This window comes from Dromaius novaehollandiae, chromosome 4, assembly GCF_036370855.1.
Source record: "Dromaius novaehollandiae isolate bDroNov1 chromosome 4, bDroNov1.hap1, whole genome shotgun sequence".
Classification (NCBI taxonomy): Eukaryota; Metazoa; Chordata; class Aves; order Casuariiformes; family Dromaiidae; genus Dromaius; species Dromaius novaehollandiae.
In genome coordinates, this window is record NC_088101.1 from 81,093,394 (window position 1) to 81,110,438 (window position 17,045).

At 47.1% G+C, this 17,045-nt stretch overlaps 1 protein-coding gene across 4 annotated transcripts in view; it reads right to left on the reverse strand.

The window, feature by feature from the left end:
* Positions 1-1,829: 1,829 nt before the first annotated feature.
* The window catches only part of FGFRL1 (fibroblast growth factor receptor like 1), a 213,518-nt gene continuing 198,302 nt past the window's right edge, over positions 1,830-17,045 (reverse strand). For all 4 annotated transcript variants that reach the window (XM_064511581.1, XM_026112790.2, XM_026112791.2 and 1 more), the window contains 3 exons: positions 13,086-13,370; positions 9,794-10,147; positions 1,830-6,706 (listed from right to left, as the gene is read on the reverse strand). In XM_064511581.1, the coding sequence (XP_064367651.1) occupies positions 6,297-6,706; positions 9,794-10,147; positions 13,086-13,370 (1,049 nt within the window). In that variant the 3' untranslated portion in view covers positions 1,830-6,296. The remainder of the gene's footprint in view (positions 6,707-9,793; positions 10,148-13,085; positions 13,371-17,045) is intronic.

Here is a 17,045-nt window from a genome sequence, read left to right on the forward strand (position 1 = left end):
GGAAAAGGCAGATTGCAGCCTTTCACGCAGCTCACAAGTTTGAGCAACTGAGCAGCCCATGTGTTTATGTTTGAATTCATACATAAATCCTTTACAGCCCTACAGCTCCCGTACAGACTTGTGACACTAACTGCTGCAACTCCAGCAAGACTTTCCAAAATGAGAATGTGAATGGGATGGATATACACACATGGCTACACGGCTGTTTATATGATGAGTTATTTGCAGACCCAGTAAATGTCGATTTACAGCTCCAGCTTATATAAATAATACCATTGCTTTAGTAATAATCTAGAAAGTGCTGAGATTGTGTACTGACAGCCTGGAAGCAGGCAGAGCTGAAATCAGGAGAGCTGGGTGCGCAGCCTAAACGAGGCCTGCGATGTGCCAAATATTGCTGTGAAGTATGTCATGTACATGCGTGGTTTGAGAGCTAGCTGGAGGCAGCAGTGCCTTGTGCCGTGGGACCCACGCTCTCCCTGCTGCATCATCTTTTCTCTGCAGCTTAATTAGATTTCTTTAGGGCCCAAAGGGACCATCAGCTGAGCCTATTTGGCTTAGATGTACTCCTTTATCCCAGCAACTTTCTCAACATCTTGCATCTGACCAAAGCAGCCTGTCCACAAAGCACCCAGCCTTGATTTGAAGACTGGAGGGATGCGACATCTACACCTTCATTTGAGAGTTCCATCCCAAATGAGTGTTTTTCCCATTTAAATGTGTCTGGCTTCATATCCAGAGAATCACAGAATGGTTGAGGTTGGAAGGGACGTCTGGGGAGCATCTAGTCCAGCCCCCCGCTCAAGCAGGGTCACCTAGAGCACGTTGCCCAGGACCCTGTCCAGGAGGCTTTTGAATAACTCCAAGAATGGAGACTTCACAGCTTCTCTGGGCAACCTGTTCCACTGCTGTCCATCAGTTCCTGTCACATCTTTTTGTGCCCATTGGCCAACCAGAGCAAAGATTTAAAGTGTCTGCAGTGACTCCATGTGTCCAATTGATTTCCCAATGGACGTAGTTGAGATTCTTTCTGCCGACATCTCCAAGAGTTGGAACGGATTGGAAATTATATGGCATAGCCATTGACTTCGGGGCATTTGGAGGCTCAGGCACACACAAAGTCCCCTCATGCAGGCAGAGGTGATGCCCAGACAGAAGGCAGCAAAGCCAAGAGAAGTTCCCCGTCAACCTCTGACCACCTCCCAGATTTCACCCACTGCTACGTCTCCGCGGGGGCTCCAAGATGATGCTGTGGGTGAGGGCCAGCGTTTCTGAACTTAGAAGTGTCCCAGCTTGAAAGTTTGGAGAAGTTGTGAGATACCCGCTGGCTTGTAGCCCTGCAGGGCTGGAGGTGCTGGGCTCCACACCAAAATCTCTGCTCTGCTTCGGGCAGCGGGTTTTTGCCGCTGACTTCATCCAAATCTGCGCCACTGCGCTTGTGGTGCAACGCTGGCATTTGCCTCTATAGGTGAAGGGAGCAAAAATAGTCCCAATTCACTAAAAAACAGAAAACTTTTCCAAGCCACTAAAAAAATAATGCCTCTTCTAGATTCAGAGCGCTTGCACAAGGCAGAGCACGATGTGGTGCAAAAGGTGCTTTTGCAGTACTTTGCTTTGGGATGCCAGCAGGTGTTCCTAATGCGCGTGCGTGCACACACACACACACCCCCACAGTGCTATCCTTTCTTTTAAAGTATACTAAGTTTACATAACTCTACCCTCTACTAACCTAATCCCAGGCTTTTATTCCTAATTTTTACCCTGACACAGACAAACACACTGAGCCCAACTGTCTTTTTGATGTGTTTAGTCACCGTAGTTACCACTGATTGAAAACGACATGACACTTTTTATTTGTAAATGGCTGATAAAAGTTTTCAGTTTAAAAGGGCTGACAGTACAAAGATTGTCCATACAAAGTTTAAAAATGCCACACACAAATCGACATATAAGGCCATGTTTGATCTGCAACGCAAATAAAATAAACAAAGATGGTGAGTTTTAAGCCTAAATTTCCTTTGATCCTTGAAGCCACATGTCTTTAAAAGTACAACTGCCTTCTGTAACAGAGTCTGACATATACATATATATGTATATCTGTATATACATATATATATACACATATAAGAAAAAAACCCTTCTGTGTTCAAAATAGGGTCAGTAGTTAATAGCAAGACTATGGTTTTCTTTAAACACCCGGTATTCATGAACAACGATGAGTCCACATCTTGTCCTGCTGAAGAAAAACAGATTGAGACACGGACAGGATCTGGCTGCATTTACTTAGACCAAGGCAGATTCTGCAGGACACACCAGGCACAATCGCCCCTGACATAAATGGCATGCAGTAGGCATGGAGCAGAGGGACCCTTGCGCGAGCACTCAGAAGTGCCCTATGGAGGCAAAATAATTCCTCGAAAGGCAAAACCCACCCATGCACAGCAAGCCAGCACGAGGCCCAGACAATATTCACAGCCCTGTTTAAATAGGCCGTAAGACAGTGCTTTCCTAGGGCTGAATTTCTCCCAAGAATACACCCACTGCTCTGCCTCTAGGACTTCGTCAGCAGTGACAAGGCTGGCTGAGGGTCATCGCTGCCCTTCTCCCACCCCACCTGAGCACACGGGACTGCTAGGAGGGGCCACCACTCCACAGCCCCTGCCCTCAGCCGATCCCAGCCTTGACCAAGAGTTCACAAAGCGACCACCAGTTTGGGTGTCCAGCAAGCGATGCCGAAGAGGCAGCTTCTGCTCCAGGCAGAATGAGCAGCCAGGGCTTTCTGAAAAACAAGACCCTTGTGGCATCTCACACGCAGTGTCCCAGACCCCAGCTGAGTGCTCGATACCTGGGCTGAGACTTGCAGCAGCCCTTAGCCCTAGCACGGTCCATGTGGGGTGACTTACTGGAGAGTTCCCACTTGTATATCTCTTTATTAGCATCACAAAAGATTTGTACTTAAAAACAGGAGCTTCAAAGGGCAGGAAGAAGCCATTTGTTGCACAGGAGCCATCTGGCAATATGTACGAGTTTTTGATTTCCTGACACCACACTAGAGAGCTCCTGGACTAGTGGACAGAAGGCACTGCTGGAGAGCATCACTCTTGGCATGGAAGGCTGCACTATATGGGACAGACAGGATCACTTCTCTTAACGACCCCTTTCATGGAGGGTCAGAGAAATAGCTGCCACCTAAAAAAAGTGCCATAAGACAGTCTTGTATGGTTTGCTTAGAGCTGAACCACACAAAAATGGTGTGCACACCCTCCTTTGAAACTGGTGTCAGCACCGCAGCCCCCTGCTACATGTGCAGCGTCCTCTCGGGATAGCCCCCGGGCATGGGGGGGCCGAGAGGGGCCGTCGGCCTCCCCCAGAGATGAAGCTTGCCCCCTGCCATGCCCCCCACGGCGCTGCAATGTGCCATAGCAAGAATAGCACGATTCCCATAGACAGGAGCTATGAGAAGTAGCTGCAGCTCTCATGGAAACACCAGCTTACTGGCTCCTTAAAATAGAGGTGGTGAACTTAGTGTAGAAAGGCATTTTCTTTTTTTTCATGAAATGACTCGATAAGTTACAGCCATTAAGAACTCCTGCCTAAATCATGCCCTATCTCCAAACAGAGCCTTCAGTGCTCATGTTTAAGCCTCCCTGAAAATGTAGGGATGTGTACAGATACCCATGAGCTGAATTCAGCTTTTACGGACTTGACAAATTTGTGTTAACAAAACCTAACTGAACCCTCTCCTCTCCAAAAAAAACATGAGCAATGATTTGCTGTGTTATAACCTCTGCAGGAAGACCACTGTGAGGGCTATATGGGTTTCCCATTATAGTATCCGGTCAGCAAACTCCACGCAAGAGCAAAGATCTCCTACCTCCTCCTCCTTCCATGCCCAGGTGCCACTGGAGCGCCCCGGCCACTGCCGGCATGGCACGCGGGGACATGGGGAGATGCTGGCGACGGACGGCTCCCTGATGCCGGTGGCCAAGGCAATAAGGGGATTTTGGAGCCAGGCAGGAGGTGGCAAAAGAAAACGGGAGCTTACGTGCTTTGCTGGACCGGGGCTCCATCTCAGCGCTATGGCACAGCAAACAGGGAGCTGCTCGGTTTGCTGGTGATGCACACAAACAAGCCAAAAAATCACCTCCAGGTCAACCGAAAGCAAACACCCTGGGAAACCTTCAGCAAGCTGAAAAAGCCGTTTCAGGTCAAATGAAATGTTTCACTTCAAATCTGAGCAGCTAGTTTGTTTGTGACCTCCCTTTCGCAGAGCAGCATTGAGGAGGAAGCACTTTCAAATTGAAAAACTGGCATGGTTGAAATTTTTCAGCTTTTTTTTTTTTCCTTCCTTCTTCTTCTTCCTCCCCTGAAATGATTCACCTACACGTTACGTTTGGCCCTCCCAAGCCCCCTGAGGCTGCAGCTTGCTTTACAGGCTCACAAATTCTAATGTTTTGAGTTAAGAAACTTTCTTTTTTGCAAGAAAGCCCAACACAGGTTTGTGGTTAGGACCCAAACCCAACCTCTTTTTCCCCCCTCAACGCACAGTGAAACAGATTTCGCTGTGAGCGGAGACCTTTGCTACCGGAGAGGGACAACACGGGATCCGTGAGCCGGGATCCGGCCAGCACAAACCCTCACAACCTGAATATAACCAGCGGAAAAGGCCAGTTTCTAATGGAAAGGGTGGCACCGGCGGGAGCTGCGCTGATGTCAGGGGATTGCACGTGGCTAGCGTGAAAAGGCATACCGATAGCTGACTCCTAGGTTAAGCTAAACAGCTACATGCTACATGGAGCGTATGCTGAGCACGGCATCTATAGAACCTGAAAAAAAAAGAAATCTTTATTTTCTTTGATCAAAAATACGTATAGAAATGCCTGTTTTGAGGAAAATATCATACATTTTTTTCTTGTTTAACAAAATAAATTAAATATACATGACTTCTGTTTAAACTCTATATAGAATTACAAAGGTTTTATATTTGCAATTGGATTCATTTCCAGTCCATTTAGGTATTTAATATGGTCCTTTTTTTAATCTTCTCTTTTTGTTTTTATTGGTGTTTGAACTGAAATGAAATGGTATCATTTTCAAATGTTATCTGAAGGGAGGGGAGGAACCACACACAAGCTTGGTGCATATTTATCAAATTCATTTTTTCCTACAAGATTATTATTTTACTTTCTCATTTTCTCTTTTTCTGTTATCTAACGTTTTCACGTATTTTGCATTGACACAAAAAAAGATCCAGTAGCTTGTCACCATAAGCCATCAGAGAAGGACAGCGTGTTTCACTTTCTTGACCATCAGCAGTTCAATTATTATTATTAATTATTATTATTTCTTAAATATAAATATAAAGGTGTTCTGTACAATGTTCTTCTTCCCATCCTTCCTTTCTCCTGGCAGTGGCACTGAGTCTCAGGCCTGGGGGGGCACAGCACTTGCATTTTGATCTTCAGACCCCTCCATGCCGAAAACACGACACCTTCGACTTGCAGAAATTGGACGAACCGGCTCGGTTATCATTTCAGACGCAACGAACTGCTCTTGCGAAGCACTTGCCATTTCACGTCTTGAATGGAAATTACTTTTTCCAGAACCTCTTGTGCTACTTTTTTTCCCCCGAAGAGGTGAATTGATGGCGTCTCCTGGTGCTTCGGCACTAAACCTCAGGTACTTTAAGGCTTGAGTCACTCTGAAGGAAAAGGCTCCCCTGCGTGCTCCCGAGGGCGAGAGGGCTGGTGACCTCCCACCAAAACGAGTGATGTTCTGGGGGGCTCCTGATGTTCAGCAGGCGCAGGAACTGCAGTGCCCACCTGGAAAAGCGCTCTGCTCTCCTCTTATCTTTCCTATTGCTCTTAGCAACACAAGGAAGGAGGTGATGGCTCACGTCACTGCGTCCTGTCTTACTTGCTGCCACCTGGATTAGAAAATGCAAGAAGGCTGCGCCGTTTGCGGTGGCCGCCTCTCTGCTGAGATTTGGAGCTCCTTCATTATTCGTCGGCTACATCCTGATTGCGATAATTAAAAAAAAAATCTCTTTTCTCTCTCTGTCTCTATTATATATATATTTATATAGATAGATATAGATATATACACATATATATATACACACATACACACACGCATATACAATTATATATATATGTATATATATTTTTAAAATTATATATATATAATCTTTTCTGGCTGCTTTGCCTATTGCTGGCAGTGTGAGCTGACTCGGAGCAGTCTCTTCTGAGGTACCATGAGGAAAAGCCCAAAGCGAGCTACCGTCCGCGGGCGCGCTCTTAACATTGGTACTGAATGTGCTGGTGCTGATGGACTTTGCCTTCCACGTGCGAGTGGGTGTGGGTATGGATGTCCGTGTAAATCTTTGGGTACATTTTGGACGCCATGGCCGGGGCGAGGGCAGGCCCCTGGGACAGCAGATGCTGCTGCTGGGCGACGTACTCCTCGTAGTTGATGGAGGAGATGCAGTCCTTGTCGGGCACCTGGGAGACGCAGATCCGGTCTCGCGGCTGCGGCCGGTGCACGGGGGCAGCGGCCGGCGGGGAGCAGGGCTTCTTCTTGGTCTGGCAAAGCCACAGGAGGATCGTCCCGAAGATGAAGACGGCTCCGGCCGGGATGCCAATGATCACGGGCCAGGGCAGGCTGCTGGCCGAAGACGGGGGCACAGGTGCGCTCGGCGGCTTGGGATCTGCACAGCGAGAGGAGGGGCAGGGGCGAGACAGAAAGAGTCAATTAAACGCAGGCAAAGCGAATGCAAAACAGATGTCACGCTTCGGCTGGCGTTGGTACGGGCTGTCTCACAAGCCCGCCAGACCAAGTGAAAGGGAGAAACCCAGCCAGCGGGTGATGTTTGGTAACTGTGTAGCTTCTCGACGCTCCTGAAAGGGCAAACGACTCATTTTCTCTGGTTTAGGGGCCGGCAGTGAAAATGAAAAGGAGTCTTTGGGGCTTTTTTAAACGTTATTATCTGATTTTTAATGGATGGACTAGAGCCAGCCCAAGAGATGGTTTGCTAAGAGCCTCACTCCACAACGGAGCAGGCTTTGCTGCCCAGGCTGGGGGACACAGAGCAACGGCTTGTCCCGTTTGCCTCCACCAGACATCTCTGTCCACGTGGTGTTTAGACAATCTTCAATATCCCTGTCTAGCGGTACGGCATTTTTCTGGAGCTACTCAGCAGTGCTCAGCTGGGGGGCCACGGCAGGCAGCACGGATGCAGTGCTTTGGAGGGGCTCTCTTGAGTTTCTTGTGCGGTTGGGAGGATGAGGAAGGAAAGGAAGGACGGGAAAGTGCCGGTGACCTGGTATCCCCTCCTCAGTGCTCAAGCACCAGAGAACTGGAATTTCACACAGCACTAACATGTGCAGCAACCTCCCTGTGCCAAATGAGCTACATCCAAATGAGCTACCTCCACCTGCCCCCGCAGAGCTGCCGCTGGCTTTCCAAGGGCAGCGGGCTCCGTTACTGGAGGAGATAAGCTGCTTCCGACCGCGTCTTTCACACCCATCTCCCACCGGCGCTCTGTGCCGTTGGCAGCTTGTACGTCCCCACGCAGCCACTGAGGTTTCTCTGCTGGCCCATCTAGCACAGGGGCTCCCGAAAGGAGGGAAATCAGCGTGCGTCCCCCTGCTTGCAGCCCTGCATCCTTATGCAGGAGTGGCTTTCTCACATCATGTAACACGGTTATGGGCTACAGCTGCTCACAGCCTGCTCTGTCAAGTTATGTACCCCAAAAGAGTCCTGGGGTAGTATCTAGCTATCAAAGCCCCACCTAGACAGCTACCAGCTGTGATTTTCAAATGCCCTGAAAAATACCCAGGTGCATAGCTCGGCTTGCAGGTGGATACTCAGAAATTTGGAAAACCACACGCTATCCAAATGGCACAGTATGTTATTTTCAGACGTATATCACTCAACTTCTAAGCTAGACTTCTTTAAGACACTACTGTCTTTCTCTCTCCTTGACAACTACAGCTAGTTTGAAATATTAAATATGTACCATGTGGTCCTTTTGAAGTCAGAAAGAGTTATGTTGTTGACCTCAATAGACAAAACTTTGATCCACAAAGACTGGAAATCAAGGAAATAATTTAGGCTGGAAGGGGACTCTGGAGGTCATCTGGTCCAGCCCCCTTCTGAAGGGAAGACAGGATGAGGGAACTGACCCATCAGCTGACCATGAAAACAACAGTCTTCATGTTGGTTGGCAGAAATCCTCTGCTGGGCTGAAATGAAAGCCTGACATTTTGATATTCATCCGTGCTGTTTTTCTGAGCTGCCTATGTCAAATCTGGTATACTTACAAGCAAAACCATGTTTTTCTAACTCATGGCCCTGCAACCACATCTTTGCTTCTGAGGGCAAGCTGGGTTCTCCGTCTCCATTACTGCCAATGACAACAGACCTGCAGGCTCTGGTTTTGGTATGAGGCCTCATTATACTCCCATTTAAACCAATGGAAAGTCTCCCACTGATTTCAGTGGGAGCTGGATCAGACTCCTCCACTTTGGAAACTCCCAGTGGCTTTAAATTACATACCACCCATGCAGCCTTATCCTTGGGAGTGACAGGCTTTCTAGCTGGAGTTTAGTCCTGAAATCTAAGTGATGCAGAAGAAGGAACCAAGGCAGCATTCAGATTTTCTTCTCACTTGGGAACCTGCTGATGTTGTCGAAATTCAAGGTAATGGCTCCCAATGACTACTGAGATGCAGAGCTTGGCAGTCAGTGAACAGAAGTAGTAATGCTGCCTTAGTTACAGGAATCAGGAGGATTCTCTGTCTCTCTGACAGAGAACCTGTCCTAAAAGTCTGGGAGAGTTAATGGTCTCTGTCTCTCTTTGGTGTCTGGACTGGAGATACCCCATTAGACCTGACAGCTAAAGTGTTAAGATCCTGGCTCCAGCTCCTGCACTCTCTTGGCTGTGTTGGCCTTGCAGTGGTAAAAGGAAGAAAAAGTGGTAAGATTGATTTTCTTCATAAAGCTGGTGGATCTAATGCTAGATTCACATGGCAAAATGAGGCAGAAGGAGATGCCATTTTTAATAAAAAATATTTATCGGAGCAGAAGTACACTCTCAGGAAGCAAAGGAGTAAATGACAAAGCGAGGATGGCATGCCTGGAGCACACACGATACGGCCTCAGTCGGTCACAGCCACCATCTCTAAGGCCCAGGGGGTGGGAAGCAGCTGTGAATTTGGCACAATGGCTCCCAGTGCATCACTGGGTAAGAATTTAACTAATCAGTCTTTCTCTCTTTTATACCAGTCCTTTTCCTTCCCTTGTGACTAGGACAGTTTTCATTCTTCTTTCATTTTATGGGCCTGTATCATTGTTTTCTTTTACCAGTAAAGCAATACAAATAAAAGCAAGAGAAGGGAGAAATTTAAGGCAAGGGGGCTGCAAACTCTGCGGCTATTCAGTTCCTCTCTCACCTCCTGCACCCTATCACTGAGGCGATGTAGAGCCTGCAATTGCAGTATGATCTCCCAGCTCTTCTTTCCCACAGGAGCAGATCATGCATTTTCAAGCCGATTTTATTTCACCTTGCTGGAATCACTGTTCTCCAGGGAGGAGGAAGAAGAACTACCAGCAAGAGCAAATCAGGAGTAGTGTATGGTCCCTCACTCATTCTTATTAGAACTGGGCTAGCCTAAATCAGCATGGCATCACAGAGGCCCGTGGAGCCCAACAAGGTGAGGACGGGCAACAGCAGTTGCATCAATGCATACCGTGATGCAGACTACTGGTTCCTTGGGGAAAAAGGAACAACTCACCTGGCAGGACTGTGAGAAAAGCACTGCGAAAGCTGTAGCCCATGGTGTTCGCACCCAGGCAAATGTACATTCCTGCGTCCTCTTCCTTGGCTCGAGTAATCATCAGTTTGTTCAGGTAAGAACCATCAGGACGGGACCAGACCTCCCCCGTGGGCAGCACAACAAACTTCTGTCCCCCGACGTCAATGGTGGAGTTGTACTTGCTCTCCGTGCCATACTCTACCCTCTTCAGCCACTGGATGACAGGTTTGACATCGCTGCGGACTTTGCACTGGAAGGACGTGGTCCCGCCGTAGTCTACCGTTGTGTTGACAGGGTGCGTTCCTGTCAGGATGGGCTTGGACCTCGTCCTCTCTGCACAAAAACACAGGGAGCTCAGTGGAAAAAGGTGTTTGCCAGTCTAATTAACTCGTGATTGCAGAAACATAGGAACAAAGCATAGGAGGGATGTGGAAAAACATCTAACCCAGCTCCCTGCCCCAAGGCAGGCTGAGATCTCTCCAAACCATTTCTGATAAAAATTTGCCCAGCCTCTGCCACAGCCTCTAAAGGTAGAGGCTCTACAGTCTCTCCCGACAACTCCTCCACTGGCTTGAGTCTTAGCAAGTCTTTTCTCATGTCTAACCTGAATCTTCCTATCTGTAATACGAACCAATTACCAATTACAGGTTATTTACAAGTGTGTATCTACTGAAAGTTGACATTGGCTGTGGCTACTCATAGTTTGAGGACAGTGAGGGGGAGTAAAAGATGTTCCTTCTCCTTTTGGTCTTCCCAAATGCCCCTAACGACAGACTAAATCAGATGGGGAAAGGCTCCTTCCTTCACGTGCTGTCTGACGGCAGTGAGGGCAGGCTGTGGATGTTGTCTCACCTGTGCTCTGGGAGTCCCTCAGGAGGTATCTGTCACCTTGGCTGCCAGGCCTGGCCGACGCCCATAGGGACCAAATGCTATAGGAGGCCATCCCATGCCATTCACCACTGAGGCGAGCCGAGACCTCAGGCACTACAGATGAGCAAGATGTCCACTTCATCCTCACCTCCCTGCATTTAGTATTCCTTTCCTCATTCTAATGGTCCACACACTAAGTATGGAGCATCCTCTTTGTGGAGGAGGAGCTCAGAAGCCTTTTGCTTCTCTAGCTAATAAGAAAACCCTCACTTTCTCATGAAAATCTTGCTTCAGTTCTCAGCTGGTGAAGGAAACAAGATGGTAGGAGAGGAAACCAAACACAAAGGGTTCTGCAGGTTCACAAGACCATCCTTCCCAGCATGATGGTAAGCCTTAGGTTGTGTCAACACCACGTAAAGTCAAAGGAAAAATAGAAGAATATACCTCTAGGATCTTTCTGAGCATGAGCATCAGAAAAATTAGTGATATGGGAGGTACTGCAAGTAGTATACTACCCTAGGTAGAGAGTGAAATTACGGTATAACAGTGGGTGGCAACTGCTGGCAATCATCAACCTCTTCTGACGGCAAACACTGTAGGACTGAGCACGTAACAACACAGCTGCCACCACCACCGGCTTTGAGGTGAGAGGAAGGAACAAGGGACCTTCTTTCAAACAGTCGGGATGCTATCGATAACGAGGGTTTTTAAGATGTGCTCGGGAAACACTGCTGGAGCAGCAAAAATACCACATTGTTCTCTGCAAACTGTGCCTAAAGACCATGAGCAAGAATCACAGCTGGGGAGACTAAGACTCAGATAAGCAGGTCAGACTTAAGAGTGGAGGCTCAGGGGAAAAAAATGGAAGGGGAGGAAATTGAATAAAACCTGAAATGCTCCACAGAACGATGTTAAAAATAGAAACGCGTCTGAAAACTGCTTAATGCTCTTATCTACTTGATTCTGGTTCCAGCTTTGGTTACTGTTTTCACTCCTAGCCAGCAAAAGCTAATGAAAACAAAGGTTACACACATCTTTAAGTTGATAAAAACCAAGATAAACAGGGACATAGTAAAGGGTTTGTTCCTGGTGCTGTCTGGTTTTGATGAAGTGAAAATGCCACAGCTGCCATTAGGATGGGGCTTGATTCATTTCCCTGTCTCTGCTCCTGGTTTTAGTGTAAACACATGTTTTTACTGTCTCCACACAGCTGCATCTTTATCAATCCCAGATGTCCAGCAGGTTTGTGCATTCAGAGCCCAACAGAGCTCCCCACATGTGCTTTTAATTCCTGTTATTCTAGAGAAAGGACTTATCAGAGAACAGATCTTTACCTTTAAGAACAGTCTTTCACACTGGGATAAACTTTCTCATGCTAAAATGTATGCACAGAGAGAGCAACAACACGCTTTCCATGCGGCTGGTAGCAGCCCTTCATGCCCCTGCTCCTCATTAATGAAGGATATTTGATCTTCCCCCAACTCAGCCCATCTTTTCCTCTTTCTGGAGTTGGCTGCTTCACAGTCATTTCCATGACAACTTACAATGATGTCATAGAGAAAACATTATGATTTAAGAGTAGGCGCTCTTCTCCGGTAGGCTTAGGTAGCTTTCTGAGCATAATTATCTTCAGTAATAATAGAGGAAGCAGGAGATTAGAGTCCCAGAATCAGGAGAGCTAGACACTAAGAAGAGCAATTTATTTCACCCCACCACAAAGCAGGGTAATCCTCCACAGCTCATGTTCTAAGGGCTGGATTTTTAAAGTTATGTAGGCATCTAAAGATACAGACAGGAGTTGAGTGGGATTTTTGTAGTAGCCCATTGGTACCCACCTGAACCTTCAGATGTCTAAATGCCTTTTAAAATCTGGCCCTAAAGCCTTGTCTGGCTAATGACTCCAGTCATTAGATTTCTACTAAGTCCCTTGGGAGACTTCTCTAATGAAGTGGGCCTCTTATGCCTAAATTTTTCATTGATTGGTTTCATCCTATTACTGCTCTGATAGAGTAATCTGGGCCACTCTAAATATTTCCACCACCTTAGAGGATTTCGCAGCTGGTTCTCAGTTTGTCCTTAAAGTGACTCCAACAGGGACAAGAGATTGAACTGGGCAATCATGAATATTTGCCGTGGGTGTGCCCTTACAGATGACCATTTCCCAAGTATCCCTCTTCATTTCAGACTACTAAATTGTATTATTCAGGATGCTATTCTGTCCAGCCCAGGTTTAGCCTAGACCCTCAATAATGTTTTTGCTGTCCTCACTGATGTCTGCAACACTCCCCCACATCTGTGTCCAGCTATTGGTGCTGCACACTCGCTATCATGCTCTCTTTACTCATTTAGCTCCCTTGTCACAGCCCCCTCCCCACCTTCCCACCCCAGAGGCTGCACTTACGGATTACTTCAACTTTGTATGTTGCATTGATTTCTCCGACTCTGTTAAACACTCGGCAAGTGTATTTGCCACTATCCTCCGGCTTTAGGTTCTTCAGGTTCAGCGTCCACTTCTTCTTCTTGTTCTCCCCAATCTCTTGGGGCGTGAGGGGCTTATTGTCCTTTAGCCACGTGATGTCAGGCCGGGGGTTCCCACTGGCCACACACTTCAGGCGGATGGAGCTCCCGACGGGACGGGCGATCACTCTTCGTCTCATCTTGGCAGGCTGCGTGAACCTGGGCCGGGCTGCAGAAGGCGTGAAATATCGAGTGTGGTGAGCAACAGGCACGCAAATGGGAACACTGCTGTCAAGAGTTACGGCCAGATTTGCTTGTGAGGCACCCAGCAGTGCCAGACATGCCAATGTATCACTGTATCTCATACACTGGGCTCACACTGATTTCCTTAGAAAGGAAGAACAATCCAGCCTTACACATTTGAACGTCTGAGTGGACTACTATGACCTGCAACCACCACCTTAGCCTTCTGCAAAATACAAACTTGGAATCCCTCAGTGTTCTTAAGGCAACCAAGTCATATCATCTCACAAAATAATACCAAAATTACACTGCTGCAGCTGAAGGCAAAATGTGGCCCCATAATCACGTTCTAATTATTACCATATTCCATGCCATAAATACAAGCCCTTATCCAAGACCTAAGGAGAAACCTCAGATTCCCACAGGGCTGACTATTTTCTCATTTTTTTTCGGTCACCTGAAGCATCATTTTCTGACGTGTTTTGCTCCCTTAATTCTCATTGGCTTTAATGAGCATTGAAAAGGTCGATAGCTGCTGGTGGTCAGAGTCAGGAATTCTGATTGCACCTTGTCTTACCAAGGAAATCACACATATTTCTGACAGCAGTGACAGGGAACACTAGAAAAATGCAAGTCAGCACCTGGCAAAACCTAGGATTTATACCCTCGACTGCACCTAACTTTAATTCATCCCTGATTATGTCGGAATTCCAGAGGGAGAAGAAGCGGCACGTCTGTACACTGGCAGCTCTACTAACACTGCAGAATACCTTCCTGTAAAATCATGACTAGATCTAATTAATCAATATAGAGAAAAAATTTTGTGAAAGCTTTTAAGACAGTTAAAAGAATAGAACATGATCTGTTGCAAAGCGAAAGCTAGCTTGTCTAATACTATCCTGTAATGAACAACTCAAAAGAAATTACAAATTTCCCACAGTTACTTTAACTATGCAATGCCAGTCCAGGGGCACTTCTGACGGCAGACTCCCGTTGAGATTAATGACATTTCTGACTCCCACTTGGCACTCTCCCACTGCATCCAGCATACTCCTGCCAAATTCACCTCCCTTCTTTTTTATTTTGGCAAAGCCAGTTTCCTCTCGAGTCCATTTAGTGGCTTCACAACACGTTTCTCTCTCTGTTTTTGAATCTTGTTTCTTACCATAATCTTATTCTTTAGCCCCAAAGGCCAGTCACTCTGCATTTTCTCACTCCCTGGTAAACCCTCTCTGCTCGTTTTCTTTGGAAATAAGAGAAATAGGTGAAGAGTGGACTACTCTGTGGCACGTTGGGTTGAGTTAGGCCCACCAGCCACTGGTCTTCATCAATGGGGAGTGGAAAGCCACAGCAGCAGCAGCACACAACACCCCAAAGCAAGCTGAGCAGCTTGTGCTTCAGGACCTGGAAGAGTTTGCTACAGGATTGCATAGCGGGCCCCCCACTACGCAGCCAGCCAGCCCTCTGCCCAGGGCACCAGCTCTGCCAGAGACTGATTCACTACTCGTTCCTTCACTCCTGTTCTTTCATCTACCACGCAGAGATGGAAGAGGCTAGCCTGCAGCTTCCTCTCTCCAAGCACTGGGGAATAGTGGCCATCCCCTCCGAGGTCTGGGAGCATGCCCCTTGCCACTCTCCCCTCATGGCCTTGTCCAACAACCCTCTGTCTCAGAAGAAGACTCTCTATGGCATACCCCTTTCTTTGGAGTCCTTTTCTGCAGGAGAAACTACCTGCCTCTGCAGCCTTCCCTTGCCCCTTTGACATTTTGGGTCCCAGCCATGTCATGTTATTTCAGACTCTTTCTCAGAAGAAATACCCAGCTCTCCATACAGAGGCTTTCATGTGCAATCTAACGAACTGGCGCAACTCTGGCACTGAAAGTACTCGCAGCAACAGCTGAGCAGCAAATGTGACATCCTAACCCACTCCACAGGTCATGGTGAGAAAATGGCTGGGTAGTCCCTTGATGATCTCCTGCAACAGGCCTCCTTCCCAATAAAACAAACATGAATGCTACACGTTCAGAGCACCAAAGAGCCAAAATTTAAGTCTAAGTTGAGAGACACATGTTGATACAGGGCTGTCATTGTGGAAATGGAGTGTGGCATGGCATAAAAAAGAGGTTAAGAACCAACCATGAAATGGGTCTAAACTACCATTCTCTAATACGGCAATAATTTAGTCAGAGACGAGGAACTGCAGCCCCATGTAGGGGTGGATTCTTGCTGGATGGGATTCCTGAGCTAGGATTAACATCCTGGAGCAGGTTGGGAATAGGAAGGTCACTTACATTGCCCATGTGGAGCAAAGAGTCAAGTCACTGAATGACTCTAACCTCAGGCCCTCCCTTACCTCTTCCCTGGTTCCACAGCAATATTTCAGAAGGATCTGGTCTCCCTGCTCAGTAACGGTATTGTGAGACAGAAACTACCTTTCCTCCCAAGAAGCCTGTCTTTAACAGCTCTGCTTTTCCTCCCACTGCGGCTCCCACAAATCCATCTGGGGTTTTGCATTCATCCCTCCTGCGATGTTGCCCAGATACACAACAAGCTGCAGGTAAAGCTAAACTTCTTTGGCTCTTTCTATCTTTCTTTCTTCTGTTTAAAGAAGGTTAAGCAATTATGTGGGCTCAAAAGCTACTCCAGGCTGTGTGCAATACACTGCAACCAGATCCCTTCTAGACAGGCCTGAATGTTTCCTTGACAAAAGCCTGAATTGGACAAGTTTAGAAAGGCCAGTTAACAAAAATGGAGAAACACCCACAAGAGAGAGAAAGAGATCCAGCAAGCACAAAGCAGAAAGAGACAGAAGCAGCACTGTGAGGGAGAGGCAGAAAAAGCCGCTTTTGAATTGGCACTTGTAAATGTCTGTCCCCAAAACTGTACCATTTACAGAAGTTTTGCTTGTTGAAATGCCAGAGAAGCCCATTACAAAGTGCCTCTGTGTTATTTATACCTCCCATGCTTGTTCTCCTCCACATCACTTGGCATTTGCTTTATAAACATGAACCGCACATTTGTACAGTATAAATTATGCCACATACAAGAGCAATGGAAAACACAAGTGGATGGGGACAAAGAGACAGTATGTGTACGAGTTTCTTGCTGAAATGCTGTTTACCATGACAGTTTATTCAGACTAATGAATAAGAAATGAAACAATTCCTGGCTGTTGGCAGGAACACCTGAGAAGGGAGTTCAGCGTCTCCTCTACTGGGGAATAACCTCAAGGTGCATAGATTACTCCCAGAGGCTCCCATCAGATGTTGCCCATAAAATGACTGATAATTTTAGTACTACACACATCTACTATTGCAGTACTATTGTGATATCGATTAATCACCCACCAGCTCTCTGTGAAGCACATCTGCCATGGCATTCAATGTCTGTTCCTATCTCCACTAGGGTAAGGATGGGGAGAAGTCAGCTTTTTTGCTAGCTGCTGAATCCACATTGGGGGACTCCTGACATGGAGCTTATCCAAGCCGCTTTTTCTTTTGCTCTAAAATGTTTTCATCCTTTTCCAGAATGAGTGGAGCTTACTGTCCTCTCCCAGAGCAAGCTCAAGTTCAAATGAATCTGTAATTCAAGGTTACCGTGGCACTGCCTCGCCTTGGTGTGGACTGGACTATGCCACATCACATCAGATTCCCTGTTTGCC